A 13,343-nucleotide genomic window follows, 5' to 3' on the forward strand; every position below is an offset into this window, starting at 1 on the left:
GAGTAGCTAAAATGCACGCGAGTGCTCTTTCACCTGTCCCTTTTTATTCGTTTTCCCCGCCGCCTCCTTTTCCTCCTCCATCTGATGCCTCCTCCTTTCGCAAGAACCATCGCCGATTTTCCCTTCGCAATGCGTTTTTTTTTTTTAATACGCCGCGTTTCTCATCCTTCGAATCGCCTTCGGAACGCGTTGCCGTATGAATTAACGTATCTTATCAAAAGCGAAATCTCATGTTCTTTCAAGGGTACTTGATGCCTATTTCATGCTCTTCTTCATTCAGCCAAGTTAAACGCGTCGGCCAGCGTACGCTGGTAAACATCGTGAATTGACGAAGAGAAAAATCGGGAGGAATCTCAGATATCCCGTGCCTTTTTATATTTCAAAGGAGAAAAATACATAGATTGGATTGCTTTCCCAAGACTCTTTAACGCTCCGTGATCGATTAGATACGGAGCGTTAAAGCTTGGCAGCAATTCGATCCGTTTGATATCTTTGTGCCTCAGTATTTCTCTTTTTTTAAGATAAAATACATAGGTGATTGACCCATAATGTTTTTCCTTTAGGGAAACGAATGGGCCAAAAAAATTGAGAGATAGTCCATTTTGCGATTTTGTACATTAAATTACATCCTTGTTTTTTTTTATTCTTACATTTTATGCTTACATCGTGTATTCGTTATCTCAAGTACTCTACGAAATACTATGTAATAAGTGGCATATTCCTTCCCTGAATCTTGTACGCACGCTGGTGTACGGTGTACGTTTCAGTGAAAACATTTTATCTCGTGCTCTCTCGAGAGTCGGTTGTAGACTAACATCGAAGAAGAGCCGGTCGCGAGAGAGGCGCATCTGAAGATACACTCGAACCGGTAGTCTCTGCATGGAGGAAGTAGTCTTGAAGCTTTCATTATGAAAAGGTTTATAAGGCTATGTTTATTGTACTAACAAGATATTATACAAAGAAGATATAAATCGTGATCGGAAGAACCGGATCGTAGTATATATAATCATGAGAGAAATATGTCTAACAAGATTATGATTTATCATGATAGTCACGATATATCCGAATAAATATTTATTTTGCATAGTTAGCAAATCCTTGCACACCTTAATGCGGAAGATTCCTGTACGTTTTAGAAATATTTTCAGTGAGAAGCTCATATATTCTGTAAATTACAAAAAATTGTTTTTAACGTTTTGGAAAAATTGAAAAATTTAATTTATAAGAGAATGGTGCTCTATTCCATTCACAAGAGACATTCTAGCTTAAAAGAATACACACGAATAAGGTATAAAAAATAATTATACTAAAAATTATATTTCTTATTGAAACGCATAATATCATTTTCGTTTCTTACTGCCACAAGACAAATTTCTCGTTCGATCCGATCCAAGATCGATTTCGTCAGCCACGCCCGTTTTCGCTTTGCACCTGTGAGCACTTGTATGCAGACACGATAACCCGCGTCTATGTGTACTCGCCTGCATATACGAGCTGCTCGCTCATACGCTAGTTTACTTTCTGTTTTTCGACTGGTCGGCCGGCTCTTACGTGAGCTTGTGGGACAAGATTTTTACGAAAGTCCCGCATGGACGAGAAAGTAAAGTGCACCTCGTTGTTCGCCCTCAAGGCAACCGGCTGCCCCATTTTCCGACCTTATGCGCTTCATACGCTTCATACATGGTGTTGCTTTGTTGTTACGAGCATGAGAAACGTGATCAAAGTTGAAAAAATACAGAACAAATCACTTTTTGGCACTGTGTGAGTTAAGTAAATTATTTAAGGATGTTTTTTACAGGATGTTTGATAAAAATTTGTTAATACACAGAATTATAATTATCTGCATACGTTTGTTATACATTTTATGCAAAATAAAAAATTATTTCATGCTTAATAGCGCCAATAGCATATATCTATGAAAAAAGCTTTCTTATTTCACAATTTTATTATATGGATTATGCTGTTCTGCACTTTACGGTTTCGATAGCGTTTGTTAATTGCCACCATTTTGCGCATTCTTGAACTTACAATTGTGTTCGGTTTCAGTATGCTTTTTATCATTCATATAAATTAACTCGATCTACAGTTTTTATGACCAATAAGTTAAAGAACTGATTTACAATTCACACGTATCACTTATGAAAAAATTATTGTTTTACCATTCTAAGGCCTAAGATAAAAAACGTTGCGCTTATACCGTTACACTTTTAACAAATAAATAATTGGTAAAAAATTTTCCCTCTTCGCAGTCACTAAATCGTTATAATCTACTAATGATACGAGCATGTTTAATGTCGATATTGTTGAGAAACGTAGATGAAGACATTGAAGACACTTGAGCGCGAAAACCGTTATATCAGCAGGTGCGATTCCATGCGGTACCAAATGCAAATTATGCCCAGGTGTGAGACAGAAAACACATCGTGACGTTCTTTGTGGCAAATGTTATTTCTAACATTTTTCTTCTCAAAATTTTTAAATAAATTTTCAGGACTAGATTTATAAGAAAAACTTATACCGAACGGTAAACGATCTTTTTTGAGAGACATTTCGAAAACGCATAATTTCTTGTCAGCAAGCAGAATTGCAGTCCTTCCGCTTGCTTTTCGCAATTGCATAAAGAAAAAAGGAGGTCGAGTGCATATCGCGTACTTAGACCTTCTCAGCAGATCGCAGATTAGATTTGGCCTCCAAGCACGCGTGTTGCCAACAAATCGACGCGCTTCGCGCTCTCAGTTGAGATGTAGTTCTCGTTTCGCGTGTACGTATATATATATTCCTACGTTGCACCAGCGAACTTATCCGTGAAAAATACATGGATTAGAGATAAGCGCACGGGAAATGTAATTATAAAGCGCGGACTGAACGGATAATAGATTAATTGAATGGATTAGATTAAGAAAATTTCGCGAGGCACGTAAAGATAACAATATCCTCCAACGTAACATCGGTCGTCCCGTTCGTCCACGGGAACCTACTTCGATTTAATCGTCGCGCGCGATCTTTCTCTTTTGTTAACCCACGCGCGCGCGCGCGTTAACCGTTTTGATCGCCGCGCGATTTTGGAGAGCGCGAGTCCGCAGAATCCCATTCCGAACAAACGCGTAACGGTGTGTACGCTCGGCGAAATTGCATCGTGCTTTTTCCCTTCGCGGGGATTGCAATCTCACGAGGTGTTATCCAACACAATTCACGGAGAGAGCTTTTTTTCCAGCAATTTTTACAACCAGGCAATCGGCGCCAATTTTGCGCGAAACTTGTTATCGCATCCGATCGCGACTACGTGCACTGCTATTTTTTTTTGTTTCATGCGCAGGTTTCCTCGAAGGACTCCGCGCGCCGCAGAAATATGGCACGGCAGTTCTCCTCGACGATCGGACAAGTCGCTGGAGAGAACAGTTCTCCAGTTTCTCTGTCTTATCCCTCTTCCACGGCGCACTCCAAGCCGGTCTGTCGCTGACTTTTTCGCTCGCGCTTAGACGCGCTTAGACACGAGCCGGACTTCTTGTATTTCCTCGCCTTTCTCGAGACGCGTTTCTATCTTTCTTTGTCCTTCTCCATATTTCGCTCGTGGGCAGTTTTTCGTACATTAGACGCAACGGGACAGGCCTCGCTTCGTGCCAAACATCCATTTCCAAGGGAAGTGATTTTAACAAGGGAAGTGATTTCATACAGCAATTTCAGTTGGTCGTTGACTTTTTTGGCATGTGCTATTTCTAGTTTTGCCGTCATCGTCATTCTCCTCGGTGATTTTCTTATCTCTCTTGCGATATAATGCTTCGTCAAGGAAATTTATATTGCGACGAAAACACGTGATTGAAGGAAAAATTTATTTTTATTTTCTCACAGATAAAAATATGTTGCTTGTACTACAAAGAATTAATAATACTTAAAAATAGGGAATCAATTGTTGTTTGAAAATATTCAAATATATTAAAAATGGAGTAATATATGTAATTCGTAAAACTCATTATTCGAGAATTCCCATTTCCCTGAAATATACATTAATAAATTACCTATTCATTTGCGATAAACGAACATACCTGTACGTATACTTGTACAAATACTAGCCTCTTTCCTCGCGCGCGCTTTTAATCTCCCTCTCTCTTTCTCTCTCGCGAGAGGACTCAACATTGCAAGCGCGGGACGTATATGCGCGACGTTATCTCTCCGATTTCTCTAAGGGGGAAACGAATTTAAATTGCCGATCGCAAGCGATTCCTACCGTCGTTCACTTTTCCTGAAACGCGCTTGCCTTCTGTCTCTCTACGGCTCTCTTCTTCTTCTCGCCTTCCTCGTTTTTTCTCCTGCCATGGCTTCTTCCACGTCGTGGCTCTTTGTGCCTATCCACCGGGGCACTCGCATCGCGAACGTCCTCTCCGTTCTTCCTTCTTTGGAGAACGCAATGCGGCTGACGAGCAGCGATTTACGGAAGGGACTCGCGATTCGCGAGGCTTCTGGATGTGAAGAGGCCCGACGGGGAGCGGGAGATCGAGCGTATCTTGGCCGTACGTGCCGTTAAAGGGAAATCGAAACGACAGATCTGTCAATCGATCCTCATCGCAGCGATTCCCGTTGCGGATAAAATCATGTGGACGAGAGTGACACGTCGGCTCGAAGAAAGTTTGTGCAATCTACATTTTGCTCTTGCGTTTTTCCGCGTTGCGGCCACAAGATTGATGCTTAATACGAGAATTCGCTTTCGCTGGTGCGATAAGCCGCGATAAGGCGTGCCGCATTGATTATGTACAATAGGAAGTTCGAAATTTATCATCAGTGACTGGGTTAACTGAAAAATCGCGCATCGAGCAGGAGTTGTCTTTTAGTTGATGCTAATTATTATCTTCCAACATGGAATATTTTCGATACACGGAGAAAATTTTATATTAAATTTTACTATGCTGTCGCACCAACTGCGGACCATCAAGACGCACAAGTTTAAATGCTATAGTCTTATAGTAAAATTACTATGTTCATAGCATTTAGTGCTACGATCATAGCATTTAATGCTATAATCATAGCATAATCGTAGCACTAAATGCTACACAGTTGGAAAATTTGTGTTAAATATAACATAAATCACATGTCCAAAACGGTCCACTCGAATTTTTGTATTAATTTAACATAATATGGATGTGTTAAGTGGTAACACTGATATTATGTTAAAATATTTCAACGGAAAGGAAATGTAATTCTGATCGTAATTTGAAGTTAATTATGTGTACAATTAACATAACTTTTATGTTGAAGTTGAGATTGTAAGATAAAATCAACACTCTATTTCTGTAAATTTTTATTCCTACTTCTTTTATAGAGTAAAATCAACCTTCTTTTTCTGTAAATTTTAACACATTTAATAAATACGTTCAAATTGTGTTACTTTAACATATTTTTTGAGTTATTTTCATTATTTTACATTTTGAATTTGTAAAATTCAATTAACATAGCAGGCATATGTTAAATCTACACACGTATGTGTTGATTATTTTACACAAAAATTTTAACAAGGACTTTTTTTAACACACAGGACCTTTGTTTTCAACAGTATGGACATAGTAATTTTACTATAAGACTGTAGCATTTAAACTTGTGCGTCTTGATGGTCCACAGCTAGTGCGACACCATAGTAATATTTACTATAAAATGTTCTCCGTGTACATTAAAGAAAGTGTGCTTCTAAAATATTATTAATAATTTTATTATTCTAAATATTAAAAAATATTTTCTTCTCTCAATTGGAAATATTATCTACCATTAATGCCACCAATAAATCTAGATACAAAATACTATTTAATCTGAAAATATGTTTTAACGTCGCTACAAACTTATACCAAAGATTCTCCTCACTTCATATAAGAGATAAAATGTTTTCACGTAAAGATATATATATTTCTGGAACTGGACGCACACGTGTTGTCAAGTTTCCAGTGATATGCATCGGAATTTCGTTTCTTCGGGCGTAAATACCGATGTCGTATGCATGCCGTGGCTACGGCCGTATACCTTCAGCAAACAGCCTGAAGAAGGAAGAATGATGGTCGGGACAGTGACAGAGGCAACAATGGCTCCTCTGTTTTGTGTTCCGGATGAATATAACTCTGGCTATTCAGGGGAAAGAGAATGTCGCGTGTTCTCCGTATCCAGGAAGTTATTATAGGCGCGCGGTATCGACGGACCGAACGGACCAGAGAGTCAACGGAATGATGCATCCGTAATTACTGATAGTCGCTTATTGTAGGACTGCCGCAAATTACACGACACACGTAGCTAGCAGGTACATTCGGACGTTTCTTACGATGGAACTTATTGCGGGACTTCCAATTTCATTCCGGCAGCCAAGGAAACAAGCGTAATCACACGTCGATAAAAAGTATGTCAAATATTTCGTGACAACGTGATGTATGGTTAAAGTAACTCATATGTCTCGAGCGATATAGTATTACGTTAGGAAAGATGAATGGAGATTACGCTTCCGTTTATATACATAAAAAGTGACGGGAGATTGACGATTATCAAAAATGCACATATTTATCAGGGAAAATTATGCTGTCATATCCTGATGTAGCGTAGAAATTCTCACGTTGTGACAAAACTATCATATGCGAATGTAATATTCATAAATTCGTCAGTTATTCTATTTCAAGACTTGTTAGGACTATGACGTAACTCTCGAGACTTAGGACATGATTATAATTGCGAACATCACAAGCACTATATCTTTCTCTACCTTTTTATTTACTATAGAGAAGCAGAAGTGATAATTGACGAAGAAAAAGGGAAAATCGAAAAGGGAAGTAATCAGCTTGCGCACGATATTAAATAACTGTATATTGTAATTATGTTAAAATCGACGCTTCTCGGATATTATGAGAGAGAGAGAAAGAGAGGGCACGATATTTTTAATACGATAAATAATATAAATATGATTGATGTTCCTTCATCGACTTAACTCTTCATTTATCATCCCCGCTCAATTGCTTTTCCCTCTTGACTGATCGCAGAGCTACGATACGCTGAGCAAGGGCAAGAAGTCGTGGAGCGTGCGGCTGGGTCTGTCGCGGCAGCACCATAACCCCGGGGATGACCCCGGCAAGGGTGGCTGGGGCACCATAAGCGGCGGCAGCGTGCTCTCCCGCCAGATGATCTACAGCGGCGATCCGTGGCTGTACGGCACGGTCAGATCGTCACGGCTCGCCGGGCATGACCCGCCGCGACCCTTCCTGACACCGCCGCCACCGCCCGGCGCGGCGCCGTTGCTCGTGGTATGTTCCTGCCTGGAGTTCCTCGCCGGGACCGTAAGGAAGCTCGGCAGCTGCCGCAAGTGCGGCGGCCACCGGGTGGCCGGTCTGCCCATCGGAGGTACCTGCCGGCTGCCACCGCCGTCCTCGAGGTCCCGGCCGAGCCTCGCCGGTAAGTAAATTGCACAACCTCGCTTATTCTACTACTTCCGATTATTCCGCGTCCTCGGACACCAACAAACACAACTGTTTTTCGCAATATATATAGTTCTCCGTTCTCTTTTCTGATTAATCTACATCCTTGGCAACTTCGCGGAGATCATTCTTTTTACCTTCGATACTTTTGCGAGTGATATCAGTATATTATTCAGTATTCGTACGATACGTAGGATGGCTTTCTCATGTATGATGCTAGGACGCGTTTAGAGAAAGAGATGTCTACGAAGTGGAACCTCCCGCTGCGTGTCGTGAAGTTATGAGGGTATTTGTTCCGAACTCGAGAGATAAGCGAGGGCGGGATGTAAGAGCTCCTGCCTCCTGTCGTGCCGCCGATGATGTTCATGCTCTAATTGTACGCGTTCTTCGTATTAGAGATTTTCTCCTTGCTCGCGTTCGAGATAGCGTGCATGCGGCGAAGCGCAGAAAGTTCTCGGCCGCGAGCAAGATAACTGAATTTTATTCAGCGACGATGCTCCTATATACCCACTTTAGTTTGCATTTAAATCGTTTTAGACTAGATTATATCTTTTTACTCGCCGGGAGAGACGCTTTGAGACGCGCGGTGTACTACAAACGATACCTGGCGTTAGAAATGTAGAGCAGCAACCTTTCGCGATTGAGGCAATTGATACTTTATACTCGAATGCTTTCCGCGATGTCAATTCTTTCTGCTATTATGTGAAATGTAAACGTGGATCTATCATCTGATTACCCGCATTACATTTTTTATTGGAATTTGATGGTAAAGAGATAACAAACAGTTAAGAGAATTTATATATAGCGTACATTATATTTTTTGTTTCTACATACAATTTATATATTTTTTTTAAATGTTTATTATGACAGATGAAAAAGGTATATGTTATATATTGTTAATATTAAATATGAAAATATTCAGTCTATATTAGCAAGTTCATATACACATAGCGTGCTAAATCGTAAATCTTAAAGGATTAAGGACGTTTAAATTCCAGAAGAGACGCGGCTTTCTTGAGAGTATAATTTCTCTGATATCCATATTCAGCCAACCAAAATCAACGTCGTCAGAAATTTCATTATTCGCGTTCGGATCTGGAGATCTAGGTCGGCGCAACAAGTCGAGTCGAAACGGTTGTGGGACGATTTTCTCTCGCGAATACAACGGTTAAACCTATTTGTTAGGCGTGCTGAGGACCGCTATCGACGATCCGTACGACCAGATGCGGCGGAACCGGCTGGTGGAGCCGAGATCGCGGGCGCGCAGCATCTCGCCGCATCGACCATCCTCGCAGCGAGATTCCAGGAGCCAGAGCATGGTCTCGCGGGCCGCCGCCGCCGCCGCCGCCGCGAAGGAGCGGAAGGGCTTGACCGAGGGCTCGTCGTCATCGTCGTCCAGATCCGAATGGTTCGACAAGGAGCCGAGCGCGGTTGTGAGCTACGACGATCGTAAATCGCGACCCGGTTTCACCAGCGGCGGTGGCGCGTCCTCGGACGATTGGATGCTGGACGAAACTTCGGAAAGTCACTCGCGAACTCATTCCGCTGCGACGACGTCCGCCAAGCTGACTCGCGTCTCGAAGAAGCCAACTAGGGAAACGAATCAAAGGAGGACTGGCCAGGACGAATGGAAGAACGGGACAACAACGCCAATTGCGGACTCGCGGAAGAGCATCCTCGAGTGCGACGTGAATCCGTATCTGTTACTAAAGAAGCAGAAGGACGAGGACGATCTGAGCGACGATCTGTCAGATAACGCGCTGGAGCAGGACGATCTCAGAACACATTCGTCCAGTCGTTCACTGTTCGATCCGTCGAAAGTGAAGTCGATCGAGAGGATACCGAATAGGAGTGCCGTAGCGGCGATCGGTGGTCAACGGATCAGAGTGTTCAACGAGAGGCCCAGAGAGATATCGGACGACGACGACGACCTGCCACCGCCGATCACTAGGATCCCGATACCGAAGGTATCGCCAAAGAGACCGCCGAGACGATTGAAAGAGGCCCGGCAGACGCTGAAGAGCATCCTGAAGCGCGGCCGAGTGATCGAGAGCAAGAGAAAAAACGTGCTCTTCAACGTCGACAACGTGATATTCGCGCCCGAGAAGCCGTCCGAGGCGACGCGACTCTCGTGGAGCAGGATCGGCAGAATCGCCAATTGCGGCAAGGAGCAGCGAGATAACAGTCCCGAGCCGAAAGAGGGACGCGAGGAGGCGCCAATTGTGCCGCAGGAGCAACAGGAGAAACACAACTTCATCACGATCCCGAACATCAGGGACCCGAAGGTGGACAGGGTCAGGTACAAGGAGCCGAGAATCGTGCCGGAAGTAAAGAAAACCGCGCCGCCCGGGCCCGACAGGATCAAGATAGACAAGTTCGTCCCGTCCAGGAAGTTCGATCGTTCTGCCGCGTTCAAGAAGCAAGACAAGATCGGTAGTAGCGAGCCACGATCCTCACTTGACAACTCGCTATCCTCTTCGAGGATCAACGTTCCCAGGGAGCAGGAGAGGATATTACCGGAGGAGAGGAGAGAGAATTTGTCGGACGAGAGAAACGTCAGGCTCGAGGATGAGACCGAGCTGGAGATCGAGATCGAGGAGCTGAAGGACCGTCTGCCGTGTATCGCCGTGGACGAGAAGGATCTGATCCTAAAGTCCGAAGGTAAGATTCTTCTGGCTTGTTATGAAATCTTTAAATCTCAGTCGCATGTATAATCAACTTATTATAGCTGTATCTTAGTCAAGCCCAGGCTAACAAAGTTTCATTAACATAATTCCATCATTCTATTTATGAAATGTGCATCCTGTACTGCGTTAAATTTAGGAAAAACAGAGAAAGGTGTTGCCCATTCTAGAAATAAAATTTCGTTCGATCTTTGAAAGATTTTATTATGAAATCATAAATAGAAATCATAACATTATTATAAAATGATCTTATATGCATTTTGAGAAAGAGAAAACATAATCTGACTTTTGGGTTCTTTTTCTCTTTTATCTTTTGGGATACTGGGAAAATTTTTTTCATGCTTTATCATTCGACATGCGATGGAGCATGCTATAAATTATTTATTTATATATATTATCTATTCATAATTATTGTGAGATGTTTCATGCACAAGATTACATAATTTAAACATGTATCATTTCTTCGATTATAGATAGTTGCGTCACGGTTAACATTATGTCGTCTTTTATTTATTTTCACGTATACTGACTATAATCTTCTAATAGTATATGCGAGATAATATTGATGGCGTTAAACGTTTCACGGTGATGTTTCCCGGACATATAATCCATTTCTCGAAATAATCAGATTTTCATAATAACATAACTGTTATCTCAGAGTCGCATTAGTAGCTATTAATAATATAGAAGTAAGTTAATGATCAATTTCTCTACGATGATAACTATAACTGGTCCGCTTATGATCTCTGACGGAGCCAGTTCGCCCCGAGGATGGCGCGCTCATAGTCATCTAGGGGTTACTCTCACATGTGGAAATTAGCGGCTTAAAAGTACAGCGCGGCTGTTTCATATTGCGGATAGGGATCTTTGTCCATCGCGGATCGATAATCTTACACTCATCAACGCTTATCGTGTTATCATCGATTACGATCCTCCTCTCCTCCTAGCTATTATGCTAATACATGTGATTAATGACCGTTGTGGTTGACACAACTTATCAGACTATCCCTGAACTTTTGAAAAAATTACGCGTTCAAGGATAACGGCTGGCGTACGCTCCTTCTTAACGGTATATACAGTTTTGATTTCGAGAATTTTAAATATCAGCAAATTCTCTGTGATTTGTGATACCGGCGACGCGATTTCTTTCGAGGAAATACAAGTGAAAATACGTATGTGTACAATAAATACGCAAGTTTTTTCTTCATTTCGCGTATATCGCCATAGATAATGATCGTTTCTATTAGTTATGTGAATGGCCGTGGATGTTTATCATGCGTAAAGTTTGGCAAGTTAACACGAAAGCGAATTAATGAATACTGGCTGGAAGGCGCGACTGAAATCTGCGGGTAACCGTCCTTAAGACGGCTTTGTCGCTGACAAGAGGAGAAAGGTTATAGCAGATCCTGACGACCCTGAGTCTTATCCCCGGGCTGTTTGGCTCGCTTAAAAGTCGCCTAAAGAAGCCTCGCGAGTTGTGTCTGGAGCATTCGAAAGTGCATAAGGTCAGGGCTAGCTGGCATCAAGCTGACAAATTATCCTGGCTATTTATTTCAAAAGTACAGTCTGCCTAGCAGTGTTACATATTTAAAAAAAATGCTCACTGCGTTTTCTTAGATATATATATAGAATGCACAAAACGATCTATCTTCTTTAAAAATCTCAACACGCGAACATTTGCTAAGTTGGTCGTAAAATTTATGTTAATTTATTTTTCATCCGTCCGTCGTCGTCCGCAACGGATAGCAACCGATATTTTTCTGCCGAGAAGACACTTTTTGCCACCCATTCGTATTGGTGAAGCAGAACCGCTTCTCTTAATTTTCTCGAATGAGGGCATTAAATTGAGTGTTTATAATTTTTACCCAAGAATTATCTGTTAAATTATTTTAAACAAATGGTGTCGTCGCGTATTTATTACAAAGCGATATTCTACGTCGGCATTATCGTGCTGCGGGCTCGCGTTTTCCGAGCACTCGCGATGAAAGAGAGAGAGAGAGAGAGAGAGAGAGAGAGAGAGAGAGAGAGAGAGAGGGAGGGGGGGAGGGAGAAAGAGAGACAGAGGCCGCGAAAGTAGACGCGTGAGAAAGATACGAAACGATCGGGGACAATGCGAGCGACGGTTGTCCGCCTTATACGGAACGACGTGTACATATTTATCGGCACTGGTGGCGGCCCGCCGCCGCCGGCGCGTATCGTAAACGCCTCGCCGAGAGAGGAGGAGGAATAGTTACATACTAATTTGATCGGTGACCATCCGACTCGATTCCGTCTATTTTTTCGAGAGAAAAGGCGTATTTCCTGGTTACGAGATCGGTATAAACGCGATCTCGCTGATCGCATCGAGCGCGCTCGCACGTGCTTCCGATAACAAAGTGCATCACGTAGCGCCGATTTGCGAGACTAGCGTGAATTCCGGAGCCGCGGAAGTTCGCTTCGCGATTGAAAATATAATTTTGTGAAAGTCTCGTGGCTTCCGACTGAGTGTGAAATAATTTCCATCGGCAATTTCTTTCGCTACTTCAAGATGCGTTGTTGTTTTATTATTGCATCAAGATTATATCGAGTGCGATATCTTGTTGAAATAGAAAGAAAAGCTTAGATTTAGATAATTAGTTCCAGCAAGTGATGAAAATCGATTAGAACATACACTCTTTTTTCTTTTTTTGCAAAAAAAAAGGTACATTTGTTATCTATCATGCATATATCTAACAATGGGACTTAATTCGCGAGTCTCCGTTGATTTTCCACATTGCTATTGCGACGCAATTAGATCTTTCTCGAAAAGTGCTTCGGAACCAGGTCTGACTCGTTCACGACGTGACGAGCGGATTCGAGAATGTAGAGCTCGCGGTGCAAATTGAGTCTGCACGCGGACGCGAGATAAGACGTGACGGGAAAAAAGTCGTGTGAATTAACTCGGATGATTGGCAGTAACGTCGGAGTGCTGAAATGTGCCGCGCCGGCCGATTTGTACGCGGCTCGTTTGAGCGCCGGTCTCGACAGAAAAAAAATGAGTGTTACGTGAATCCGTTCTATTAATAGAACGAGCGTTGCGTGTGTTAACGACTCCGCCGCGCGTCTCTTTAACACGCGTCATGTTAATTATTATTGCGATTAATTGATATTCCGCGCGCGATCTTCGCCCGTCGTCATAAGTCACGTTCGATGCTCAACAGCGATTATAATAGTAGTGGTATCGCAAAGTATACATATATTGTACGTA

General features: G+C 42.4%; 1 protein-coding gene across 3 annotated transcripts in view; it reads left to right on the top strand.

Moving 5' to 3' along the window:
* Positions 1 to 13,343, top strand: part of LOC112457172 — a 114,362-nt gene that overhangs the window by 86,457 nt on the left and 14,562 nt on the right. For 2 of the 3 annotated variants that reach the window (XM_025020087.1, XM_025020088.1), the window contains 2 exons: positions 7,002 to 7,410; positions 8,619 to 10,094. In XM_025020087.1, the coding sequence (XP_024875855.1) occupies positions 7,002 to 7,410; positions 8,619 to 10,094 (1,885 nt within the window). Of the gene's footprint in view, positions 1 to 7,001; positions 7,411 to 8,618; positions 10,095 to 13,343 lie in introns of those variants that run through there. The other variant, XM_025020090.1, reaches the window with a different exon arrangement.

This window comes from Temnothorax curvispinosus, unplaced genomic scaffold (genome assembly GCF_003070985.1).
Source record: "Temnothorax curvispinosus isolate PA1 unplaced genomic scaffold, ASM307098v1 QBEX01007563.1, whole genome shotgun sequence".
Taxonomy (NCBI): domain Eukaryota; kingdom Metazoa; phylum Arthropoda; class Insecta; order Hymenoptera; family Formicidae; genus Temnothorax; species Temnothorax curvispinosus.